At 34.5% G+C, this 27011-nt stretch overlaps 2 protein-coding genes across 10 annotated transcripts in view; one reads left to right on the forward strand and one right to left on the reverse strand.

Moving 5' to 3' along the window:
* Positions 1 to 1131: 1131 nt before the first annotated feature.
* Positions 1132 to 7702, reverse strand: LOC138314627 (uncharacterized). 4 transcript variants are annotated; one of them, XM_069255062.1, is made up of 3 exons: positions 7672 to 7702; positions 3781 to 3969; positions 1132 to 2922 (listed from the first exon to the last, which is right to left on the reverse strand). In XM_069255062.1, exons 2-3 carry the CDS (start codon positions 3967 to 3969, stop codon positions 2053 to 2055), a joined length of 1059 nt encoding a protein of 352 aa, XP_069111163.1. In that variant the 5' UTR covers positions 7672 to 7702; the 3' UTR covers positions 1132 to 2052. The 4 variants fall into 4 exon arrangements, with proteins under 4 accessions (XP_069111163.1, XP_069111162.1, XP_069111164.1 ...); XM_069255061.1 differs by having other exon boundaries at positions 7547 to 7684; XM_069255063.1 differs by lacking the exon at positions 7672 to 7702 and adding an exon at positions 6855 to 7049.
* A 68-nt stretch (positions 7703 to 7770) lies between these two features.
* Positions 7771 to 27011, forward strand: part of LOC138314625 (band 4.1-like protein 5) — a 36934-nt gene continuing 17693 nt past the window's right edge. For 4 of the 6 annotated variants that reach the window (XM_069255055.1, XM_069255054.1, XM_069255056.1 and 1 more), the window contains exons 1-10: positions 7772 to 8078; positions 21481 to 21585; positions 22672 to 22714; positions 23142 to 23220; positions 23527 to 23624; positions 23977 to 24097; positions 24516 to 24603; positions 25024 to 25112; positions 25231 to 25300; positions 26813 to 26982. In XM_069255055.1, coding sequence (XP_069111156.1) covers positions 7935 to 8078; positions 21481 to 21585; positions 22672 to 22714; positions 23142 to 23220; positions 23527 to 23624; positions 23977 to 24097; positions 24516 to 24603; positions 25024 to 25112; positions 25231 to 25300; positions 26813 to 26982 — 1007 coding nt within the window. In that variant the 5' untranslated portion in view covers positions 7772 to 7934. Of the gene's footprint in view, positions 8079 to 21480; positions 21586 to 22671; positions 22715 to 23141; positions 23221 to 23526; positions 23625 to 23976; positions 24098 to 24515; positions 24604 to 25023; positions 25113 to 25230; positions 25301 to 26812; positions 26983 to 27011 lie in introns of all 6 variants that reach the window. The other 2 variants (XM_069255058.1, XM_069255059.1) reach the window with 2 other exon arrangements.

A 27011-nucleotide genomic window follows, 5' to 3' on the forward strand; every position in this document is an offset into this window, starting at 1 on the left:
CAAGGTACAACCAGGAACAGGATTACCGGATTAGTAAAGGTACAACCAGGAACAGGATTACTGGAGTAGGGAAGGTACAACCAGGAACAGGATTACTGGTGTAGTAAAAGTACAACCAGGAACAGGATTACTGGAGTAGGGAAGGTACAACCAGGAACAGGATTACTGGTGTAGTAAAGGTACAACCAGGAACAGGATTACTGGAGTAGTAAAGGTACAACCAGGAACAGGATTACTGGTTTAGTAAAGGTACAACCAGGAACAGGATTACTGGTGTAGTAAAGGTACAACCAGGAACAGGATTACTGGAGTAGTAAAGGTACAACCAGGAACAGGATTACTGGTGTAGTAAAGGTACAACCAGGAACAGGATTACTGGTTTAGTAAAGGTACAACCAGGAACAGGATTACATGTGTAGTAAAGGTACAACCAGGAACAGGATTACTGGAGTAGGGAAGGTACAACCAGGAACAGGATTACTGGTTTAGTAAAGGTACAACCAGGAACAGGATTACTGGAGTAGTAAAGGTACAACCAGGAACAGGATTACTGGTGTAGTAAAAGTACAACCAGGAACAGGATTACTGGAGTAGGAAGGTACAACCAGGAACAGGATTACTGGTGTGGTAAAGGTACAACCAGGAACAGGATTACTGGAGTGGTAAAGGTACAACCAGGAAACAGGATTACTGGAGTAGGGAAGGTACAACCAGGAACAGAATTACTGGAGTAGGAAGGTACAACCAGGAACAGGATTACTGGAGTAGGGAAGGTACAACCAGGAACAGGGTTACTGGTTTAGTAAAGGTACAACCAGGAACAGGATTACTGGGGTAGTAAAGGTACAACCAGGAACAGGATTACTGGAGTAGTAAAAGTACAACCAGGAACAGGATTACTGGAGTAGTATAGGTACAACTAGGAACGGGATTACTGGTCAGTAGGGAAGGTACAACCTGAAACGGGATAACTGGAGTAGGAAAGGTACAACCAGGAACAGGATTACTGGAGTAGTAAAGGTACAACCAGGAACAGGATTACTGGAGTAGTCAAGGTACAACCAGGAACAGGATTACTGGAGTAGTCAAGGATAGTGTGGTTCCGATAATATTAAAATAAATTTACATCCAGAGGTGAAAAATCACAATTTTATTCAGGCCATTCGCAAAGTGTACTCTTACAGTAGAGGTGTCTTGGTAGCAGAAATGAATGTTAATCATCCATATACCTAGAGTTAGAAAACTTTCTTGGTAAACCTGGACCAGAAATCAACTGTATTCAAAGTAATATTCACAGGTGATTCATCCATATACCTAGAGTTAGAAAACTTTCTTAGTAAACCTGGACCGGAAATCGACTGTATTCAAAAAACATTCAGAGATGATTACAAATCATACAACTTCAAAAATTCATAATAAAAACATCATTGAAAGATAAACTTTTATTTATAAATTGTTTTACACTGTAAAATGTTCCATGTTCAATCAACAGCCAGGGTCATATATAAAAAAAATTCTCTGTAGAAGGCCCTATAGTGGCTGAATATATATTCCATAGAAATGATTTTGATTTTACTTTGAATTTATTTTGGCCTTTTATTTTGGATTATAAATATACTAGCTTTATACCGTTTTTACCTCATTATGAGGGTCATATAAAGACAAAGCTATGGAGTAGAGTGAGAATACCTAAACCTACCCATACACTCAATAGTTCTCGATAACTGCCCATGCAGACTTGCGACCCAGCATTGGAAATTTTGTGTTAGGATGCCACCCAAACCACTTGGACTTGCTAAATTAAAAATTTTATAATTTGAATAAAAGTCTCTTCAAGTAGATATAAAATTATATCTAGAGGAAAATGCATGTGTTACCCACACTTGCTGATTGACTGAGATTTCTTTTTGACATATTTCTACGCTAAGTTTATTTAATGGGGTTTTGAATTTTAAGATATCAATCATACAAAGCACTCTAAGAAAGCCTAATAATATAGGCAGGTTTAGCTGACTAAAAGCTTAAACTCATGGCAAACTGATATATATGTAATTAGCCATTACTTAATGATGCAGCTAAAGTTTCTTTTTGTTGAGTGAGAGGAACATTTGGGTTTCGTTCTTTTGAATATATCACATTTCCATCTTCTGTGTAGAGTTGTTCTCCTTTCGGCCCGAGAAGGGTACGTAAAGCAATATTTTTCTTAATCAATTTCTCAAAATATTCTATTCCACCATTGGCGTGGCCGGAATCTGCTAGATCTTTGGTTATTGCTAAATTCCTTCTCTGTAGATACAGGTCCATTGTATTCTGGAAACAAAGGCCACCAATAGCATAACCAACACAATGATACAGCACAGTTATGGGTAGGACAACGCTTGGCTTCAATGTCTTCATTTTCTGTAAGGCAAGTTGAGTAATAAGACCAATACCCCCTCCCAACAATAGAGAGCACACACTCAGTCCAGCCGCAACATACTGATAATAAGAATTCAAACATTCCAATTCACGCTTCAGACCAAAAGTCTTGGCATCCATGCTCAATATCAGTGACTCTTTAAGGTCTTCCAAAGCCTTTTCATTGTACTCTATTTCTACAACATTGCACTTTGCATCTTGCGTTGTATTGATACTATACTCTGCTGATTTGGGTTGACCCATCACAAAGCTGTCAAACGCTTTGATCCACTTCTGTAGAATAGTGTTGTCCTTGCTGTGTAGAGATATGTTGACAGTGTCAATGTCCTGACTAGTGGCATACCTCCAGTGGTAGGGTACACCTATAGCACCTCCGAAATTGAATTTCAAGGAGCCTATACTCTCTACTTCTGAATTAACAGTCACAAATGGAGGCTGAAACACACGGCCTTTTTTGCTGTAGATTTGTGATAATAACTTTGTTTGCATATCCTCAGTGGCATCCTAAAACAAAATAAAATCAAAAATAGTGTTATTGATTGTATGCAGTTTTCTGGTTGGTTTAGATTTTGAGGTGTGCTTAAACAAATTTCCAGTTGACCTATTTCAGTCCGTGTCATTGATTTTTTCTCTGCTAACTATATATACTCATTTGGACCAGCAAACCTCAAAATTTTATTTGTCCGACTATTCAATCACTAGTCCAAATTAAATATACAGCTGCTTTGCTTAAGCGCTTCAGTCATGATAAGTTTAATTACAATTTTTGCCCAAGTTACAGTCTGAATGCGTTGGTAAGCGCAAATACTCACAAAATCATGCATTCTGACTGAAATAATCTGATATAGGATGCTCTTCAAATGTGTTAGAAAATGCACGAACGCTCTTCATAAATCCAGTATTATATTCGGATATTTGAGAGATGTCTCTGGTCAGAATCCCTCCTCAAGATCTCTAACCTTAATTCTGGAAAATCAAGTCAGGTTGACCTACCATTTGTAAGGTCTATTACAGAATTAATCAGACTACAATATTCCCATACAGATACACATCGCTAGTTGAGAAGTTTTTTTCTCCATACGCACATACATTATATATATATATTAATTATTTATTTACATCAGAAACAATGATGTCTTGTTCAATCGCTACTTTGATCAGCCATTTTGAGAGTGCATCCCTGTCATGTAATCACTTTAGTGTGTTTCATATAATGCCTATTATTACAATGAATTGAATAAGGTTATACAGGGAATTAATGTTATTATCACAGACTATAGTGATCATGTGACAGCAAGGTACCGAGAACTTCAAAATAATTATTTATTCTAAATATAATATAAACATTTTGAGTTCTTTTACCTGTAATAAGGTCACTGTAGCAGGATCAACTTCCACAGGATTCTTTCCTTTATAAAGGACAGCAGGGTTATACTTGGTACGACTGAGAAAAGAATATGTCCCATAACTGATAGCAATCCATGTTGAACCAACCATAAAATGAATAGGTACTGAATTAATCCTCCAAAATTCCAAAAATTTTGCAGCCATCTGAAAAGGAAATCATAGCAATGGTTTCAATTAGAACTTTCAATTAGAAATCTGTACAAAAATATTATGCTTTTTCAAAAGATTAGTAAATTTGATTTGTATGTTTGTTATGGCAGATTGCAGCAGAATTTGATTTTTAGAAATGTAGTAAACAATTTCCCACTTGCAATTGGTAATGGTAGATATCAAATGAATGTAGAGTTGGAAAATTTTCTCAGTCACCAGATAACGGAAGTCAAAACAAGATCAAGTTTTGCGCAAGACCATATTCAAAGTCAACATTCACATGTGATTAGAAAGTACCGGTAAGCACTTTGAAATATTCATGGGAGTGAAATTGACTTTTCAGTGTTATTGTTGATAACTACATTTTGTCCAAAAGTAACTTAAAAGCCATTTTATTTGACCCTTCGGAATTTTCCGTTTGAAAACAGAATATGACGTTTGAGATATATTTTGTAGTCACAGTCACATATTTTTGCAAAGTGAAAGCAGATATGTTCTATGCTATATATAGGTTTCTTTTTGTAAAATCTTCAACGCAGGGAGTTTAGCTAGGCTAGAATTAACAAGAGACCCATGGGCCTTAACAATCATCTGACTATTGGCACAATACAATACCTCAAATAATATGGTAGTGGCAAACAATTAAGGCAGTACAAAGAACTCTTAATAAAAGAAGTTCTGTTTCTGATATATTTTAATGAATTAGACCATGAATGAAGGTCCCTTGATCCCCACCTTGCTACAAGTCCAATATCCAGTCTCTAGGATTCTTAGATATGTACCAAACTTCTATTAAAGATTTTAGCATATTTGACCCCTGTGACCTTGAATTAAAGTCAAGGTCATTAATTTGAAAAAACTTGGTAGCCCTTCACCCCAGTATGCTACAGGCCAAATATCAGTACCCTGGGCCTTTCGGTTATTGAGAAGAAGTCATTTTAATGAAAAGTTTACGCACGGCACATGACGACGAAAAATGCAATAGGTAATCACCTGACCCGAAGGGGTCAAATGACAATGTAAGCCAAGCACCTGCAAGCTACATCAAAGGTTGCGTCGGCGGATATCAAAGGAAAATCAGTTTTCATAGTCAGTGCACAAACAAAAAAGCGACAAAAGTGACAAATCATTCTCACTGATAAATCCTTGGTCAATGATTTTTTTATTTGACAAATTCATATCATTTGTCATAATCAGGTGGCCGCTAAGGCCCATGTACCCTTGGTTTTTTTTTTTTAATTTTCATAAAATGTATGTTTTTTATTGATTGTGAGGGCTTCAAGGATCGTGTTATTCTACAGGTCCAGTAGCATCACTAAATCTGGCTATATAGCTAAATTTGACTAAATTACTTAATTAGCCTAATTATAAGTGATCAAATCTGGTTTCAATATGTTTAAATGATCGTTATAAACACATTTACATGTGCCCAACCTGATTATATAGGTATAACTGATTACCAAAATAAAAAATTTTTTTTTTGAAAAGCCTTTAAATAGCTAGTATACATCAAAATTAATGAAATTTCACGGTTGATTGCAGCGTACAAGAAATCACCTCTTGAAAAACGAATCTTTGCAATTATGGGACAAATAGAGCAAATTGTGCGCTGATATTTGACACAACGATGTTAAATTGGATTCTAAATCTAAATCTAAAATTATTATTGTAGACTGTTATATTGTGGAGATATCTGTAATAAACTTAATTCCTGGTACGGGGATCGGATACGGTATTGAGGACGGCGTACACGAAATCACCTCCACCTTTTGTGACCATGTATCATTGTATGTAACTTCTGCTTACATTTTTCCACTACATATGTAGTCAGATTTGACTTTATAGTCAAATCAAGCTATACAGCCAGATATAGCGGTGCTGGCCACAGCACATGATTCCAGCCAACTGTACAGTATAATTACTAGTTAGTGGTTTTCCCCGACCTGGCAATTAAGTCTTTACGACTTTAAGCTAAGTGGTGTAACAGTTCTGCTCTTCAAGTCTTAATCAATGTTTACACAGGTTGTTTCAGTAACAAGTCGTTTCGGTAACATAGCTGAAGTCGTTTCGGTACATTGAACGGTCATTTCAGTACACGTAGAAAAGTCGTTTCAGTACTTTTATGTAGACTTGTTTCGGTAGGGTTATTTTATGACGAAATAATGTTATTTCTACCAGAGATTTACAACAAACACATATTTATAGTTTTATTTCTCTAATCGTTCCAACAAGTGTAAGTCAGTATTCTAAATAATAGAATACCGCAGACTCGCAACTACGGAATTTAAAAAAATACTATATAAACTGTGAGTTCTGCCGCAACAAATTGTTGTTAAAATAACCTAAATGGATTTGCATTTATGTTATGAAATTTCTGATTATTAGTTTACAATAAAATTCATTACAGGAAATGGAAATCATATTAAAATAAGGTTGTACAACCATCTACATTTCTGTGATTCTATCAACAACTTTACCAAAAGAGATTATTTATCGGCACATTTCAATTCAAGTTATGAGATGCTGTGAAAATATCAAACAATATTCAGGATGATGGTGATATTAATGAAAACCAAAAGAAAAAAGGCACGTAATATTGTAAATTAAAGATTTTTCAAACTTTATTATTAGTCTCGATCTTTACAAAATACATTGTGTAGATCGAGAAATATATTTACATTCAATAAATCCAACATAGATAGAGGACAAATGATATAACTTTTTAAACATAACTTTGATAATTTACACAAATCTTTCATTTTATATTTATAGAGTTGATAAGCTGTGAAAATTTAATCCTATAGCTCTATTATTTGTGCTGGTTATGGAAATAAAACGCAAATTTGCGTGATCAAAGAACAATTTATAAAGTAATTTACGAGTCTTCTGTAGATAGTGTAGCGGGATTTGATTTGGCCGATAACCAGGTAGCTCAGTTGGTAGAGCACTCGGCTAGTGTTCTGAGAGTCCTGGGTTCGAATCCCGGTCTGGGCGCTACATTTTCTCCTCTCCTGTTGCAGAATTGGCGCCCAACTAAATAACCCATGGTGGTGGTAAATGGAAGGGTCTCGTATGTCTTCGAGAATGGGTCTTGTATGTCTTCGAGAGGCGAAGACTTCGAGAATGATGGAGGGAGAAGTGTAGCGAGATTGGACTGGGTCGATCATCGGTGACCAGGTAGCTCAGTCGGTAGAGCACTCAGCTAGTGTTCTGAGCGTCCCGTATTCGAATCATGGTCTGGTCGCTACATTTTCAGCTCTCCTGTTACAATTTTATAGAGGAGAATTGAATTTACATTAATGGCATTCGTTGATGCAAAGAAAGTTGCGAACATGGCATGAAAACACAAATAAAGACATATTCGGTAAAACCACTAAAAAGTTCGTACCGAAAAGTTTCATATCCATGACCTACCGAAAAATCTCGCGTATGTACCGAAACGACCGCAAGACTTTTCGTTACTCCCGAAACGAGTTGTTACCGAAACGACTTGTTACCGGAACGTCTAGAATTCATAAGCTGAGTTCTCTGAGCCGACATCTTGCAACAAAATATCGGACATTATAGACACCTTTTTAACTTTGAATGCAAACGGTCGCTAATACTATAATCATAGAAATCACATGTTCCCTTTTTAGAGGACAGTTGTTGTCTTCAATGTAACGTTAACGCTGACAAAAGTTGACGTGAAAATACCTCAAAGTAAAACGTCCATCTAACCCAGACGGACACCGGTTGATTAAACCGGAAGTTGCCGATTTCTCACCTTCGGTAACTTCCGGACATATCCGAGGGCAAAACAGGAAGACAACACTGCACAAAAATTTAGACTGTTTTATGAGTCACAACTCAAAATGGTTAAAAGAAAGGGTGTACATCGCCGTCTGATGGAATTTTAACATATTCAGGAGAATGTAGACGCATTTTTAGTGAAATCGGTTTGGCATTTGTCCGCAAAAATGTCGAGATTTTTTCGATTCCTAAGCCGCCGTCGAACTGGTAGACGGCAAAAGCTTGGAGAACATGCACCCATCAAAAAGAAGAATGCTATTACGTGTACGGTTATGTTATTGGATGCAACAGACTTCACAATAGATCTTTCCGTAAGTATTCTTTGAAAATACCAATAGTTAAGCATTGCAATCATTTAATAACGCAACGGCGGTTTTGAACAGGTGGTTTTGTGTGGTCGGATGAATAGGAGGGGCAGAGCACTGTATTTTTTTTTTACATTTTCGTTTATTGACTTATTCTAATACAGTCTGGTGTAACTATATGTCAAATATACATAATGATTTTGTGTATAGCACAACACTATTTCTATAATTAAAATATTGTTTTTGAGAAATTAATAATTAAAATTGATATTTGTATGAATGAAAATAGTATATATGGTTATCTTGACTATCAAATATCAATAAAACCATTTTTCAGTGCGGTTATTTGTGAATGTTTCCCCAGTTTGTGATGATAATTGTTTCTAAATTTCAATAGCAATATGCATAGATGCTTAAAATATATTTTGAGAAAAAAATATAGAATACCTTACATAAGATATATCCATTGAGCATATATAAAACCCAACTTTGATATATTGATACCTGTCCTTACATACCATAAGATATAAATCATGTCATATAAGTAGGGATGGCAATTCATTTTCATAATCAATTATTGGAATGTCAAAACTTGTTTAACCCTTGAACATATTTTTAAATTATGATAAAATGTATGAATCATGATTATCATTTGAATTTGAATCATGTAACCTAACTTTTTGAGACAGAGAAATTTATTGATCAAGATATTTACATACTATTTGGTTTATTTATTATACATATACACATTAATATATGTATGTAAAGAGTATTAATTGACAAACGATATGCACTATGTTACTCACATGTAGTTTCCACATAGTTACACATGCATCATTGATTCTTTATCTACATGTTTGAATATATATATCTGGCAAAAGTGAAGATAATATATCATCTCTATAACTAAGTAGTCTGCGTCATGATGATTGCCCATTGTAGCCTTTTGGTCTTATCACTACACCTTGACCATTGCCCATGCAGCCCATATAGGGGCTGCAAACTGATCATCTGACATAACCAATTTTGAGGGTAAAAATTTGTTTGTATTATCTAGAGTATCTATTTATTTGTATTATCTTGACCTGAGTTGTTGACCATTTAAACATAGTCTTTGACGTTAATATTTTTTTGCTGCTTGTCATTTGGACAAGTAAATCCCAAAATTTCACTTGTCCCACTATTCAATCACTATATATAGTTCAAATTAAATATGTAGCCATTTTGCTTCTGCCTTCAGTACTTCAATCATGTTAAGTTTACGATTTTTGACCCAAATTGCAGTCTGGATGCATTCATGAACACAAATTCTCACAAAATGATGCATCCGGACTGAAATAATCGCATACAGAATACACTCAAAATGTGCTGCAATTGACCACCGCTCTTGTAAATAGGGTAATTTGGTGGGGAGCCACTAGTTCAATTGGACTAGTTCATTGCAATTGGCTCTTGTCCGGCTGTTGAAATTACTTATCATTGGCATCCGACTCGTGCATTCTGCATAAAGTTGCAGGCTGTGAACATTTGACATCTGATCATGAACATAAAGTACATAGCTGCCATGGCCATGAATATACTCTAGTTCTTTATTATAACCACTATCCATCCCATCTTATCAACTCTGCTATATAATAACGGGATCAATCTCAATTTGTTTTGTGTCACATCCAGTTTTCTTACTTAATAAATGTTTACTTCAAATTTTAACATACCTCAAGACTTGAAGCAAAAAAGGAAGGGCAGAATGCCCAAAAAGATACTGTAAGCCATAAGCTTTATAAATTTATGTATATTTTTCTTAAAAGTCTGCTGCCTTGTTAAAAAATAAAAGGCATACATAAACTGATAAGTGATAAAATGAGAATTTGATTGTAACAAGCATAGAAGATGTCGTGATTTTATTTACGTCAAAACAATCATGAGTATGTAGACTGTAGATCTAATGTGCCAAAATGGTTAGCCTGAAGGTTCTATTATAAATTATCCTAACTTGGATACCTCCAGGTATGCCGGTGATAATGGATTGGATTTTCATCTTTTTTCTAATCGTCACATCTTTAGCTTGCTGCAATTTAATTTTCTATCCACTTTCTCAAATGTCGACATACAAGGATGTATATATCCATGCTATATAGAAACTCAACAAGAAGTAACAGCTTTGGCATTAATCTACACTGTGGTGATCATATATGTGATTCTACATATATTAAAATGAGGATATAGATCTAAAAGTGATGCTATATGGCTTATAGAGACTACATATATATAATACATGCATGCATACAGTAATATGAATGGGATAATATATAAGACTAACTGTGTAATCTGCATTAAATCTCAGCACAGCTAATATAATTAGCTAATAAGAGATGGGAGTGGCAGATGTATATAAGGCATTTATAATGAGTAAGGTGCAGGGATAGTGTAATTAATGATGGGTCAGTTTTTAGCTAACATATACAGATAAAGAAAAGAACCAACCATTAGCGATGTAGGCTAGTGATATAAACTAGGACAGAGTGTGGGAGGTATTAGTAGACTCTGGTACAGAAGGTTGTCCTATAGAACAACAAGCTCTATAACACTTGTTTGTAGGCTTGTTTTTTATTTATCTGACGCAGTGGTACCTGTGTATCGCCTGTGATAAGGTGTTTATCATGGTATTATGACCAGGTGGTTTATACAGGTGTAATTGTACATGTGGTCAGTTGATTGTGGTCAGACTAATGCCCCAGCTATACAGCTGGTTAGGCATATAACTACGGTAACCGTTATTGTTACCGGGTGTATATACGTACCTGACACTACAGGTAGTGATGTACAGGTAACATGACATTTTCTCGTTAACAAGGACACCATGCAGTCTTCACTAACTTCATGGTCATGCATAAGATGTAAAGGATATTTTCATGTGATGTGAAATTTAAGTCTGGTCATTCTAGTACATTGTACAATATAATCACACTCAACGTACAGAACTAAACAGGGAGCGACTGCAAAATACTTATCTTAAAACTTAAATATTCGATGGTTGCATTTAAAAAAAGATTTACATGTATGTAATCTAGTACTAAATTTTAAACATAAAATGGTTCACTCTTGAATTTCATCTGTACGTCGATCTGTTCATATGATAATCAAAGTTTTGTTTTTTTTTGTTCCCTAAGATTCAGAATTCTTTTAAAAACAATTGATTTTTGGTATTTCTGTAATGCTTCACTGATTTAAGTATTTTTGTTGTTTGTTTACATGTGACTGATAGTGTGACTGTCAGTTATACGATACGTTATGATGTAGCTGTTATGTAGACAAATCAATGTATAAAGGAAGCTTGAATGTTACTACTGGAAGTGTTATAACAGTGTGTTTATGTTGTCTTACTGTTGTAAAAAAATATATATACTTACCACCTGGTTGGTGTAGACCAATCAAATAGGACTAAAGAGGTATAGGTGACAATCCCCTTGACTTTGTGATATTTATGATTAAAACAAAACATGGAGTTACGATATTGGCCAACTGTAATAAGATATGACAACTAGGCCTTATTTACGCTAATCTGATTTTTGATTTTGTGGTAATAATCAACTGACAAGTAGTGCATATGTTACATTTAGCATTTTGTATCATTTTATCCTAAATGTATATTATGATAAATGAATTAAAAAAGTATTATTCAAACAAATTGCAAATTACCGATTTAAAATATTATCAATCTGTCTTAAACTAATCACATATTACAATTCATGTATGTATATCATTTCTATTTAAATTTAATGATTTTTTTTTGCAAATGAAAGTACCCAGTATACAGTTTAATAGATATGTGTAATACACTGAAAGATATATCAGTAAAACAATGTATGTTAAAACTGATTACTCAATACTAAGTATAAAGATCGTACACAATTTTTTTCAACACTATATATCATATACCTATGAACTGTTATTTATGTGGTGTAATGGTAGGACATGTGACCCTAATATTGTAAACTTTCCTACAATGTGACAAATTCATGTTCCATCTGACTGAAGTCATTCATCGAATGTATATAATGATCACTGTGTACATCTAAGTCACAGCTAACATGTGGCATGACATTTAAAGCTTGTAATATTACCTATTCACTGTATCAATGGACATATAAAAACCCCAGATACTTTAAGTAATAAATCAGACCGTGGGGGGAGAATGCTCCACTATAGTACTAGTAAGGATCTGTACTACCTAAACACCTCTGGTACACACGAGTACACCTGTCAGATATACTGATATCTGCAGCTGTACAGTATATGTCATCCATTTACATCTATTTTGATGAGTGTGTTAGGCTTAAAATGCAATCATTTGGCTTTTTAAAAGACACTTTAAAATTTTCAAATGTCAGAATTCACTGATTAAAGAAAAGATTATGTAATGGAATTGGTAAAATTACTTATACATGATTATTTAATCATAAATTAATCAAAACAGATGAAATTGGCTAATTTACATTTATGCTTCAGTGACAAGGTTGACACCAAAGGTAATGTTCCGTAAAGGTCAAGGTTGTATGTCAGACAATAACCTGTTCAGGGCAGATTGTTTTTGATACCCTATAGCTATAGTTATTTCACATCTACTATTACAGTGTGTGTGGGAATCAAACTGCTACTGTACAATTTCCAAACATGTATATAGGATGTGTGTAGTATTATAAAACCATTCATAAATCTGATTACTTGTCAAGCTGACAATCTAGTATTATCTACCTGCACCCAATATGTGATATCTTTAATATCATGCATATACCTGTATTGAACATTAAGTATTCCCAAAGTTTCTTAATAAATGTATCATGTTTAATTAGATTTAAGATTAAAATACTACCTGATTCATTCTTCAATCCATTATATGATTTTTGCATTTGACTTATTATCTCCCTTTTAGAATCTGATATATAAATTACCGTATTCGACCCAATAATTAAGCGTCCATGTCTCTATAAGCGCCCGTCCCCCATTTTGAAGCCTCGATTTCAATTGCCCAGGCATAAATAAAGATAAAAACTACCCAAAACTGTGTAGGTTTACAATAACTTCGTCTTATTGGCACCTTTTCATCTTTTAAACGCCCTGGGTGCTTATTGAGTCGAATACGGTAACTCACACAGTTATATAACTACCATCTTATATGTATATTTAAAATGATGAAGGCTACGGTATAAAAAGAATGGTTACCTGCAGTATTAAAAGCTGTTTTGAAAATTAGGAATTATAATATTGTGGTAATTATAAAATATTTCATGTATATGTAAGAAGGGCAGCTCTTACTTTACCTGCACATGCATTTGTCTGATAACAGGTATATCATTTTCAGTGTGAAATTTTAACAGATTTTTATGTATAAAAAGATGAATGTGGTCTAATGCATAAGAATATGCGTAAACAATCTGCATGTTATCACACAGATTTTCATGATAACATGACAATGACAAGTGGGAATATATTTAACATTTTCGATTATTTTTGGCTAGTCTATTATGTTGGTTTATATATACTGTATATCTTGACCAACATTTACAATGTAATTTTGTATTCACTGTGGAACCCACAATGTATTAAATTGAAATATTTCATGTGGAAATAAAATTTCTTCTATACAAAAAAAACACATGCATTTAAAATCTGGCAGCTGGTTGATACATTATTTACATTATGTTGTAATGTTTCTATAACTTGTTATGTCTGCTTTGGTGATATTTATTTTCTTGTAGACTTTATCTTCAAAAGTTCATTTATAATATATATACCTATATTCAGCTAACTATTGCAGCCAGTTTGTTTGGACATTTTTTTAGTTTTTGCTAAAGAAAAATGACTGCATTTGTTAGATAATTTTTTGAAGAAAAAAAAAGAAGAGAGAGAGAGAGCGTGAAAGAAATCAATGCATTTTTAGTTATGATAAATTATGCACCTTTACATCATTATGATAAAAGTACATCGTCTAGATATGACTGCAGTCTTGATCAGGTGTGACACTTCTAGCCTGCAGCAGGCTGATGACTGGTGAAGTATGGTACCTGCCAGTATTATTGAATTCAGGAAGCATACTGTAAAAAGTCAACAATAGGTCTTTATGATAAATAAACTTCAAGGCAACAAGCCAAAGTTTTCAGGCAGGATAAACTTTTTGTCATAATATATATACTTCATTGGTAAAATGCTACCTAAACTTTTTCTGAAGTTGATTCTGTTAATCTGACTTTTATACCATTTAGATATTTGAACATCTGTGGTGTTGATATTAATGATAATTGTTACAATGATTGATTTTCCTGTTTATTTGAACTTTTGGTTTTCTCCTTTTTGGATGGCATTGCCTGCAATAATAATATTGTGACCAATTCATGACATGATATATGTTCAAAATTGTTAATTATCCATGGATGCAATGTGGGTCATTATACAGTAATTATATTGGCCAAATTATTTAGCTGCATGTAGTTAATAATGAATTATAGGCTAGCTACATGTATATTTTATGCCATATATAAGAATTAAATTTCTTGCACATTCTAATTGGAAAGTTTTCTGTATTTGACTGCACTTGTCAACAAATGACAGTTGTGTCCTGTGTAATTATATATACAATTAGCACAGCATGTTGTGTCTAGACAGACATAGGATTAACTTGTACAGTGTGGGAGTAATGATCAGACCTGTGAATTAATATATCTCAATATTACATAACGCACTAGGCAGATGGAACTCCTTCAAGTGTGATGTAATAATGAATCAAACTATATAACACATGTTCATCACATTCAGAAAGTCATGAGCACTCTATTAGTTAGTTTATTGCATATTCTAGCTAGTAGCTATATATACATATATAGTCATTGCTTGAAATTTGTGGTGGACATTGTATATGTGTATTATAACTATAGTTGATTGTAACAGCCAGAATCAATAGACCCATGTGTGACATATTATACAGAAATAGAGTGAATTACTCGTGATCAATAATAACTATATCAAAGGGATGATATTTTTGTGATTATGGTATATTACTTTGGTTGTGGAAATTATGTAAACAAAGTCTGCAAAATACTGTAATAGATAATGGGGTTTTGGCACTCCGGAAAAATAATATGTTTAAAATGCCAAATATTTGATCCCAAAAATAACTGTCTTTTACATTTAATAGATGCACTAGCTGGTAAGGTTTTTAATGTTTAAATTTCAAATATTACAGTAGGATTTTTCCTTACATCCTTGCTTTTATATTTCCTTTCAACAAATGCAAGGTGAGCTATAGTATATGGTACTGGCGACTGTACAGGTTCTGAAGACCGTACAAGTTCTGGCGACTGTACATGTGATGGTACTGGCGACTGTACAGGTACTGGCGACTGTACATGTGATGGTACTGGCGACTGTACAGGTTCTGACGATTGTAAAGGTACTGGCGACTGTATATGTGATGGTACTGGCGACTGTACAGGTTCTGACGACTGTACAGGTTCTGGCGACTGTACATGCATATGTGATGGTACTGGCGACTCAACAGGTACTGGCGACTGTACATGTGATGGTACTGGCGACTGTACAGGTTCTGACGACTGTAAAGGTACTGGCGACTGTACATATGATGGTACTGGCGACTGTACAGGTTCTGACGACTGTACAGGTACTGGCGACTGTACAGGTTCTGACGTCTGTTCAGGTACTGACGACTGTACATGTGATGGTACTGGCGACTGTACAGCTTCTGACGACTGTACAGGTACTGGCGACTGTACATGTGATGGTACTGGCGACTGTACAGGCACTGGGGACTGTAGATGTGATGGTACTGGCGACTATACAGCTTCTGACGACTGTACATGTACTGGGGACTGTACATGTGATGGTACTGGCGACTGTACAGGTACTGACGACTGTACAGGTACTGACGACTGTACATGTGATGGTACTGGCGACTGTACAGGTACTGACGACTGTACAGGTACTGACGACTGTACATGTGATGGTACTGGCGACTGTACAGGTACTGACGTCTGTTCAGGTACTGACGACTGTTACATGTGACGATCGTTGTCCCTAGGTCACCACCACTTCCTATAAAACAGTACATGAGTATAAAGAAAACAATATACACCTACTTGGCATTGAATGTTTTACTGACAAAACCTACCTGTTGTGAGCTTTGGTGTCAGATGATGAGATAACACTGTTATAGAAACCTACATTTCACTTCAGTAAAAAGACACTGCACTGTTTGACTGTAACTTTGTATATGATGTTATATATGCTCAAGAAGGGCTGACCCCACCTAGATCCCATCCGTGGTTTTTTTGTGAACAGGGACAGTGTAAGATAGACCAGATCTGGAGAATATATAGATAGACCAGATCTGGAGAATATATAGTCATTGACCAAGGATAAAAGTAGATTAATGGAAATCTGGAGGTGGGTGGGTATTTGTATAAATAGAAGAACAGCGTAACTAGATAAATGTATTAATTAATTGAAATCTGGAGGTTGGTGGGTATGAAGAAGATCACAAACAAGAGTGCCACACTAACCTGCTCTTTTTACACTACTTTCCCTGTTTTTTCTTGAGATTTCCATAATCTCAACCCAAGACTCTTGAACCACCTTCCAATGTTATTTAGTTGGGCAACAATGTAGAAGAACAGAGTTATACAAACAATTACAGAGTGCCCTGACCAGGAATCAAACCCAGGTCTCCAGTGTGAAAAACTTCCAACTGATGAGCAAAAGAAGCATACTCCATCAGATAAGTTAGAGATGTACAAGCCACATCGACCTGTTCCTTAAGTTTATTATCTTTTTCAGTATCGGGGAAATTTGTATTAGATATCATGCCCATTATATCCATGTAACATACAAGTTGTACCTTTTTACAAATATGTACTGTTACTATATATTCAGTGTACATATAATGCTCAATGAAACAGAAATGTTTCAGTCCAATTGTTGTGCTGTTTCCCCTCACCACACACACAGCTCCCCGTATAGCATACACTGCAATATACATCACCAGTACTTTATCTAGGGCCCAAAACTTTTAACAGAGTTGGAGCAAGGGCAAATAAATTTGGTATAGAATGTCTGACATCTGGCCTCATGTGCTCCAGCACAAACTATGCCCATTCCATATAATTAACTGATGATGAAATTATATTAAAGATTCTAGGAGAATCAAAGTATAAATTGAACCTAATATTTGAATACAGATGTGATTGTTATAATTAGCTATGAAGACAGTGAATGGAGTCAGAGTATGGGCTTGGAGTGCCTTATCTCTCTGTGATATAGACAGGGTACACAAGTCCGTGTTTACCAAACCCTCTACTGTAGTTGTAAGGCCTGTGTACACATACTCTCTATGATACACTATCTCCTCTGGTATTTCATTGACACTAAATCCTCTCTGGCTGATTATTTTGTATTCTTTGCTTTTTAGCAACGAAGGTATACTTTACTGATTCATGTTATAGCTGAATATCTTTGGGCCATTAATGCCTGTCCACCAACACTTTAATCGCAGCCTACGCTTCCAATGCCAAGTTAAAATTACCTGTCTTTGAACTTAGACCATTTCATTGCAACAATCTCACCTCAAAATATCTGTGATTTGACCACCTCAGTCAGGATTTGATTGTTGCTAAAGAACTTCACATTTACCATTTATTTGCGATGATAAATAATAATATTAACATGTGATAACATGTGATTCCCTTTTGATACAGTAAGTTTATTTAGGCTTGTAATTATATATATTGTCCTATTAATATCTAATCAAGGTCATATCTTTTGTAGTACGCAATGTGTTGTGTGTGTGGATGTATGAATGTTGAGAAAGGCTGGGGTATATAATGGGACTCATCCGACTCAATTGATCCTTACCCTTTTTATATAGCCCTATATCTCATTAAGTGTACGCCACCAAAGACACTGTCTGAACATTCAGCACACCACACCATGCATGTCACATTATTCTGACAGAGCGGGCAAACCAGTCATCTTCTGAGTCTTCCCCCTATATGTTGAATGCTTATATGATATTAATAAGTAGGATCAGATACTACCACTTTAGATGGTAAATGTGTCTTGTCAGGCCTGGGGACAAAACCCAAAGTCTTCCTCAAAGGGGCGAACGCTCAACAGAGGGCCATAATTGAGGCGGTGTCAAGGGAGACATAATGAATGAAAATGTCAGTTACTGAGTTAAGGAAGAAGAGAAAATAGGATAAGATCCTAATGTATTCACCTTTACAGTTATGTAATGGGGGCAGCAGGTACAATGCTAAACCTTTATCTGCAGGGAACATGTTGAAGTACAAATTCATAATATTACATGTATGTTAACCACTTCTACCAGTGTAAAAAACTGAAGGAGTTCAACACTGCAGGAGTAAGCTGTACCAACAGATCTAGAGTCCTCAGAGTTTTAATGTGTAAGGTAATCCAGGAGGTACACAATGATAAAACATGTAAACCAGCTTACTGGTCAAAAACTAGGTCAGTCTTATTGTGGCTCATGCCCTGATGATCATGATCATGGCAGGGTTATAAAGAGAATTCTGTATTTACTGCCATTTATTTCATATTCTGCAAAAAAAACAGGTTCTTATAGGTAGGATATTTCTACAATTTCTATGAAGTACGGGCATCTATTGCTGTACATGTATCCATTTATTTATGTAGGAAAGTTTATGTTTGTTTAGTTATTTACTTTGGTAATGAATGTTAAAGGATGAGGAAGTTTACCATGTAATTGTTTAGCACAGGTAGTGGTAGCCACCAGCTACTACTTTATCAGTGATACTAAAGCAGCTCAATCACAGAATTAGTACTGCATGATTGCTGGTTTATTCCGAAATTTACATATTGCAGAGTTATCTGCACTTGCAGGTAGGTATTGATTGTGACGTCATGTGTTTTCGAGTGTAACGTCATATGTTTTGGAGAAAACGACGTGAATTGCGCTCACAAAATAAGGACGTAACAATCGATACCTACCCGCAAGGGAGGCAACTCTGTAATATGCAATGACGGAATGCCAAAGTCTAGAAACATCTATCAGATGGACGATCATTTCACAAGAGAAATTGGTTGGTGATAACGAACTGTAAAGAATTTCATCATAATAACTGTATAGAAATGTATACATTGTGTCAATAATCACCTTAGATTTATATAATATTGACCTCAGCTAGCTGGCCTGGGGTGACACTTAAAAGAATATAGGTTTTTAAAAACTTTGTAAAAGGTTGAGCTAATAGCCAGTGGCCCATCATCTGTGTACAGTAGATAGTGAGATTTGACATAGAGTTACAGATAGGTATGTATTAGGGTGGGACTTCATTGTAGTCGTGTGTACAAACCACACAGGTGAGACAGACGTACAATAGACAGAGATCTGTAGGGGCATTCTCCGTCTTGTTTGTATTAAACTTCAGGATGTATCACACCAGCATTTGTAGATACAGAGTGAAGGTGTGAAACTTCAGGTATACACACCAATATATATACTTTACAGGTGTATATATATATATATATATATACTATACAGGTATATATACTCGGCGCCAGAGAATACACACCACTTCAGTCTCTGGTCAGGATGAAACAGCTAGCAGGTCAAGTTCTTCTACACATGATAAACTTAAAAAGACACAGCCATTCATATTTACAAAAAACCTAACGGTGGTCTATATAAACTATTTACCATACGATAACAAAGACAAATGTAATGAATCTTCCGTATATTGAAGGTCGGGGAAAATTTACTAATTGCATGTGCAACAATCTATTAAGGACATCTTTTCAGGGTTTTGTTATCTCCACCTACAGACATGACCTAAAAGGGGAGGTGTGTGTGTAATTTGTAATTCTTTTTATATACATTTGTCAAGATGTCATTTCTGGAGACTAAGATTTTAGACTTTTGTAAAATATAATTTTGCTAAATTTTCAAATTTAATGAAAAGCAATTCCAATTACTGTATTTGCTGTAATAAGCGTTCCTCCCCCTATAAGCGGCCTCCCCTTTTCTAGAGAAAGAGTTGGAGATATCACAATGTTTCATAACATGTAATGCCTTTGACATCAACATTGTATCACATGTACATATTACTTGAACTTGTAAGTCTTTTACATGTGAATCACAACACAATAATCATTTTGAAGAAAGGAAGTCATATGCATGTTTATTTTAACAGCTGAGTTAAAAAATGGCTGACATTTTTCGTCCACAACTTACATTTTGGTTCACTAATAAGCCCCCCCTTTGTTACAATATTTAATGCGGCCTGGGCGCTAATTACGGTGAATATGGTATTGATTGTTTTGTTGCATTCAAAGCTAGAGTATATAATATTGTACTTGACAATAGTTGGTTATTCACATACCCATGAAGCTGGCACTTAGGGTGCTGAAGTAGTCGTCTCAAACGGCATTATAGCAAAACTTAACTCTGCATGAAGCACATAATAACCTTGATGATATTTTTCCATAAATATATATTTGGAATGTTACCTTCAACCATGTATTAACTTTTTGGACTCATTCCAAGCCGTACGATACATATATACACTACATATATATATAGAGGCAAAGTTTTATGCTGAGTGAAACTAAAAGTTTGCATAATATTTAAAACATGCGTGACAATTGTATCATTTTAGTAGCTCACTATATATACATCTATATATATATTAACTGTACCTAGCAAACTTTCCTACAGACCAGGCCATATAGTGTTACTTGTACTGATGTAAATTCAGAATATGCTAAATAAAAAAAATCCAAGGAAAGTATATATACAATCCACAAGAACCATAAAATAGCCATATTTTACTTACTACTACATGGTACGCTGTGTATTACATAAAACCAGTTTGATGTTACAAGTGTAAGATTGTGTCGGTTCACAGCACATCTCACCTGTGTGTGATCACCTTCCAAGGTAATGAGAACCGCTGTACACAATACCGGTATCACTTGTCTCACCTACGGAGAACCCCTTCCAAATCAATCTGTACATTTATTGTGCAATATGTAATTTCTTATGTGATCTCAAGCTTCTTATGCATATATTTAGAAGTAAAGTGTATTAAATCTTTAAATAAACAATGAACTTAAATTGCTTTGAACTTTCAGTAATTGTATCAACCATATGTTCTGATTTTTGTAGTGTTGGTTATGTTCCTTTGGTTACTTATTTATAATTCCAAAAAATTTGACAAAATTTTAATATTTTTGATTACAGCATGTCAATCCTTATATATAAGTAGTTGCCTTATTTTGATTATTTCAAAATAACGTTAGATATATGACATATATGACGACTAATTATATAATGTTTAACTTTCTCTTCATTGTGTTTCAGAAAAAAGCCGAAGGCAAAGAGTTATTTGAACAAGTGTTCTATCATCTTGATATCATTGAGAAGGACTACTTTGGACTGCAGTATACAGACCATCATAATGTTAATGTAAGTGATGATAATTATATAATGTGACAAACAGGAATAGGTAGATAGACTGGGTATATGTAGTGATCCTACAACAGCAAGGTCAAAAGTGAGGTTAATCTAAACACTTATTACATTATGAAAAACTCATTTAGATGACTGGCCATGGTAAATCTACAGTAACTATCAGGTTAGTTTTTACCAATATCAGCTTTGAAATAAACCTACCGACCTTGACAATTTTTAAAGTTACTTTAAGCACATGGGATCAAGGTTAAGATATTTACGTTTAACTCCTGCTAATGAATCAGTACCCATAATTATTTAAGACTTGGTTGTTAATCTGAAAGTCAAGGTCAGAACACAGGTACATATATACAGAACTTACAAAATAAATACAGTTATATATGAGGTGTTGGTTAAAAAAGTACTTAGAAAGCTTCTTTAATTTCCTTAGAAAGTGCTTAAGAATAAGAATTTAAAAACAAATGGTTGGCGATTTCAGTTTATTACATCATCATCTGTTTTCTTGATACCCACCTTTTTATTCAAATGTATTTCATTTTTCAGGTCTTCTTTAAGAAAATTTTGTTATGGCACATTCCCTACTAAACGCCTATAAATTAGTTGTGAAGTTCTTTACAAGTTCTTATTTAGTACTAAGCATGGAAGTCACTTTTTCTGTACAAACGCTGGAAAATGTAGGCTGATATTTTGGTTATTAATATAGTTATCAGTAAGTTGTATATAACCCAGGTGTGGCCATGAAACAATACAGCCACCTCTAACTGTATCGTATACAGGGAGTGTATAATGTTATCAACTGTGGCAGTGGTATGTATACAACACAAAATCAGGTCAAATTACAGATACCTAATTAGGTTACTTTCATCATTATTATGGTGTTACAGAAAGTCACCTGATACAATTCACTTATCTCCCACCAATGTACATATTTAACCAAACTTTGTTTAAAAGGTCAATATGTATAATTTGCTTCATAATTTTCACACTGTTGTTTGGGGTTATGAATATTTATATATAGGCTGGGACCTGTTCAAAATTATACTTTGATGTTAATGCTAATTCTTTTTTTCCATTTCTCAGCACTGGTTAGACCCAACCAAAAAGATAAAAAAGCAGGTCAAAAGTAAGTTTATTCTGAAAGCTGTCATGATATACATGTACACATACCAGTTATGAACATTGAAGTAAAAGACTATGTATGAACAGATTCCAATGACAATATGATTTGATAAATCACGCATTAGACAATGAAAGGAAAGATCAACTTGAGATAGTATTCAATTAGAAAGTAATTTTGCCATTGTTAGTATAATGTGAACAAGTGGGGTGTGCTGCTTGTTATCTTTGACAGAATGCTTCCACTGATAAAAAACTAGGTAAAAAGGAATGGTCAATAATTCCACTACTTAAACTGTAGCTGCAAGTGTTAATGTGATATCATAATTTATTGACATTTTTACAACTTTATCATGTATTGTGACATTTAGAAAAAATTGTGTATGATAAAGAAAACTTATACTTATTGGTATCTATACATGTTATATTTACAGTTGGACCACACTTTACATTCCGTTTCCGTGTCAAATTTTACCCGTCCGATCCCAACAACTTACATGAAGAACTTACCAGGTATATATTAATGTAGCTGAACAAAAACCTACAACTGTTCTGTCAAATTGCTTACTGTAAAACACCATAGAACTTATTCTGGTTATCAGTTATCTTTGGTCAGAAATAAATAGTATCATTTATGATTTAAATCATTATTTCTAATCTGTAACTTACAAACAATAAATTTAATTAAGAAATCAAAAATCATTTCAATCTACCAGATCCACACGTCATAATTTCTTAATAATGTTCTATTCAATTTTCTTTACTTGAAAATCTTAGATCTTTGATTGATTTTGATTGCCAATGTTTCCACTTTTTCAGATATCAATTTTTCCTGCAATTAAAAAATGATCTGCTGTCAGGGAGACTGGAGGCCAACTTTGATACTATAGTGGAATTATCAGGCTTTGCCTTACAGTGTAAGTTAATGAAGGACAGTTAATTAAGGACTTTAATTTGTGAGGAGTGTGATTTATGATTTTTTGGTAAACTTGCCACAAGAGATTTTGCACGACTCATATTTTCTTTTTAAAACAATGCAAGTTTTAATAATATAAAAAAATGGCAATATGTGGTGGAAATTGTGACAATATTTTGTTTGACCCATTTTCAAGGTCATTTGGGTTCATGTGTTGTAAATTAAATCTGTAACTTCTTGTATAACAGTTTACTGAGTTATTTTGATTAGACTGTTACCATTCTTAGTATGATTAGTTTATAACATATTGATACAGACAGTTTTGTAGTATATATTTAAACTTTCCACTACAGCTGAACTGGGTGACTATGACGCAGAGATTCACACACCGGGGGTTATTTCGGAGTTTCACTTTGTCCCCTATCAGACAGAAGAAATGGAGTTGGGGATGGTGGAACAATTTAAGACCTGCAGGTTTGTACCTCATTTAACTAGGCTGCATTTTATTTTTCTCTCGTTTTACCTGCAACAAAACTTGGGGGACTATGGTTTTACTTTTTAATCGATGTTAATTGAGTCAACTTGCGTTTTGTAATTCAATCTTAACCAAAGTCAAGATATAGGACATCATTAGAACCCCAACACACCCATGAGCTGCAGGGATCAACCTAGGGTGTAGGATTCAGAGGCTGTGCAGCTTGGTGATACTGAACCATAGACTCTTGCGTTTAGATTCATTTTTCTCAAAAATTGATAGTCTGATATTATGGTCATTATCATATTTTAAGTATGTTTGTTATAATCATGTTTAATTGTGTTTCTAGTTTTCTGCATGTTACAGATTTGACACCCTAAATATATACTAAATCCTTGAGTGTTTTTTGTTGATCAGGGGACAAACTCCAGCCATGGCTGAGTTGAATTACCTGAACAAAGCTAAATACTTGGAGATGTATGGAGTGGACATGCACAGTGTTATGGTGGGTGTCTCTGTTAATGGCCCTTACTGTAAAGCGGGAGATGTTTATTTTGGTGGTTTTAAATCTCAATTACTCTAAATCAAAAGTACTTTGTTGATTCTGACATTTCATCATGTTAGCTTGGTTTCAATAAAAAAAATCTCCAGGACTCTTTAATGAGTAGCTTCTTATTTTACATGGTGAGAATTTCTGGTTACATATTAGTACGATATGAATGTTGATAAGTATGTATCAAATAACCAAATGTATTGATCAGGGCCTTGTCGTTTGAATGGAGATGAAAAAGTAAATGATTAACTTTACGATTACAACTTATATGACAAAAACAAGTTGAATTCTATGGTATCCCACTTTGATATTATACTAGCCTATACTGTTATTTTTTACAAAAATTATTGATTTAAATGCCATTAATTTTAGGGCCGAGACGGTTCAGAATACAAACTAGGCCTTACACCAACAGGTATATTGGTATATGAAGGAGCAGCCAAGATTGGACTTTTCTTCTGGTATGTACGTCAGACTGCAGGTGATATCAAATTCTGAACACAAAATGAAATTATTTTTCTGAAATTTCCTGTCTGATTAATAATGGCCTCTCATTCTGTCCCATTTTGATGTTTTCAGGCCTAAAATGACGAAGTTAGACTTCAGAGGAAAATTGCTGACTCTGGTGGTAGTGGAGGACGACAATGAGGTATAGTACACTATCTCCTTTGTTTATCTGTACACCATCTCATATGTTTATCTGTACACCATCTCCTATGTTTATCTGTACACCATCTCATATGTTTATCTGTACACCATCTCATATGTTTATCTGTACACCATCTCATATGTTTATCTGTACACCATCTCATATGTTTATCTGTACACCATCTCATATGTTTATCTGTACACCATCTCATATGTTTATCTGTTCACCATCTCATATGTTTATCTGTACACCATCTCATATGTTTATCTGTTCACCATCTCATATGTTTATTTGTACACAATCTCATATGTTTATCTGTACACCATCTCATATGTTTATCTGTACACCATCTCCTATGTTTATCTGTACACCATCTCATATGTTTATCTGTACACCATCTCATATGTTTATCTGTACACCATCTCATATGTTTATCTGTACACCATCTCATATGTTTATCTGTACACCATCTCATATGTTTATCTGTACACCATCTCATATGTTTATCTGTACACCATCTCATATGTTTATCTGTACACCATCTCATATGTTTATCTGTTCACCATCTCATATGTTTATTTGTACACAATCTCCTATATTTATCTGTACACCATCTCATATGTTTATCTGTACACCATCTCATATGTTTATCTGTACACCATCTCATATGTTTATCTGTACACCATCTCATATGTTTATCTGTACACCATCTCATATGTTTATCTGTACACCATCTCATATGTTTATCTGTACACCATCTCATATGTTTATCTGTACACCATCTCATATGTTTATCTGTACACCATCTCATATGTTTATCTGTACACCATCTCATATGTTTATCTGTACACCATCTCATAATTATGTTTATCTGTACACCATCTCATATGTTTATCTGTACACCATCTCATATGTTTATCTGTACACCATCTCATATGTTTATCTGTACACCACATCCTATGTTTATCTGTTACACCATCTCATATGTTTATCTGTACACCATCTCATATGTTTATCTGTACACCATCTCATATGTTTATCTGTACACCATCTCATATGTTTATCTGTACACCATCTCATATGTTTATCTGTACACCATCTCATATGTTTATCTGTACACAATCTCCTATATTTATCTGTACACCATCTCATATGTTTATCTGTACACCATCTCATATGTTTATCTGTACACAATCTCATATGTTTATCTGTACACCATCTCATATGTTTATCTGTACACCATCTCATAATTATGTTTATATCTATATCCAACATAAAGTATTAAAAATGAGATCATCTGTTCTATAAATAGAAATAGACAGAAATGAATTAGTGGCTCTACAGGTTGTTCCCTACCCTTTTATTAGGAAACTAACCATACATGATAAAAGCTGTCAATGCTCAGTTCAGAGGTTTCATGTGTTTGAAATCTTTTGTTCAGATATAACGTGTAAGTAATAAAGAAGATGTGATTGTTTTCAGTATAGATTATTTATGTATATCCTTTATCAGGGGAGAGAACAGGAGCACACATTTGTGTTCCGTATCAGTACAGAGAAGGCCTGTAAACATTTATGGAAGTGTGCACTGGAACATCATGCATTCTTCCGTCTCAAGGGGCCAGTGAAGGGACCAGGCACTCGACAGAACTTCTTCAGGATGGGGTCAAGGTTCAGATACAGGTAAAATGCTTCAAATACAAATTAAACTC

The sequence above is a fragment of the Argopecten irradians genome, chromosome 2 (genome assembly GCF_041381155.1).
Source record: "Argopecten irradians isolate NY chromosome 2, Ai_NY, whole genome shotgun sequence".
Taxonomy (NCBI): domain Eukaryota; kingdom Metazoa; phylum Mollusca; class Bivalvia; order Pectinida; family Pectinidae; genus Argopecten; species Argopecten irradians.

Bases quoted from the DNA above. Each gene is read 5' to 3' on its own strand.
- LOC138314627 (XM_069255062.1), bottom strand. From the start codon at position 3,969: ATGGCTGCAAAATTTTTGGAATTTTGGAGGATTAATTCAGTACCTATT. The intron at 2,923-3,780 runs GTAAAAGAACTC...ATTTTGTTTTAG, and splicing joins CTACAGTGACCTTATTACAG to GATGCCACTGAGGATATGCA.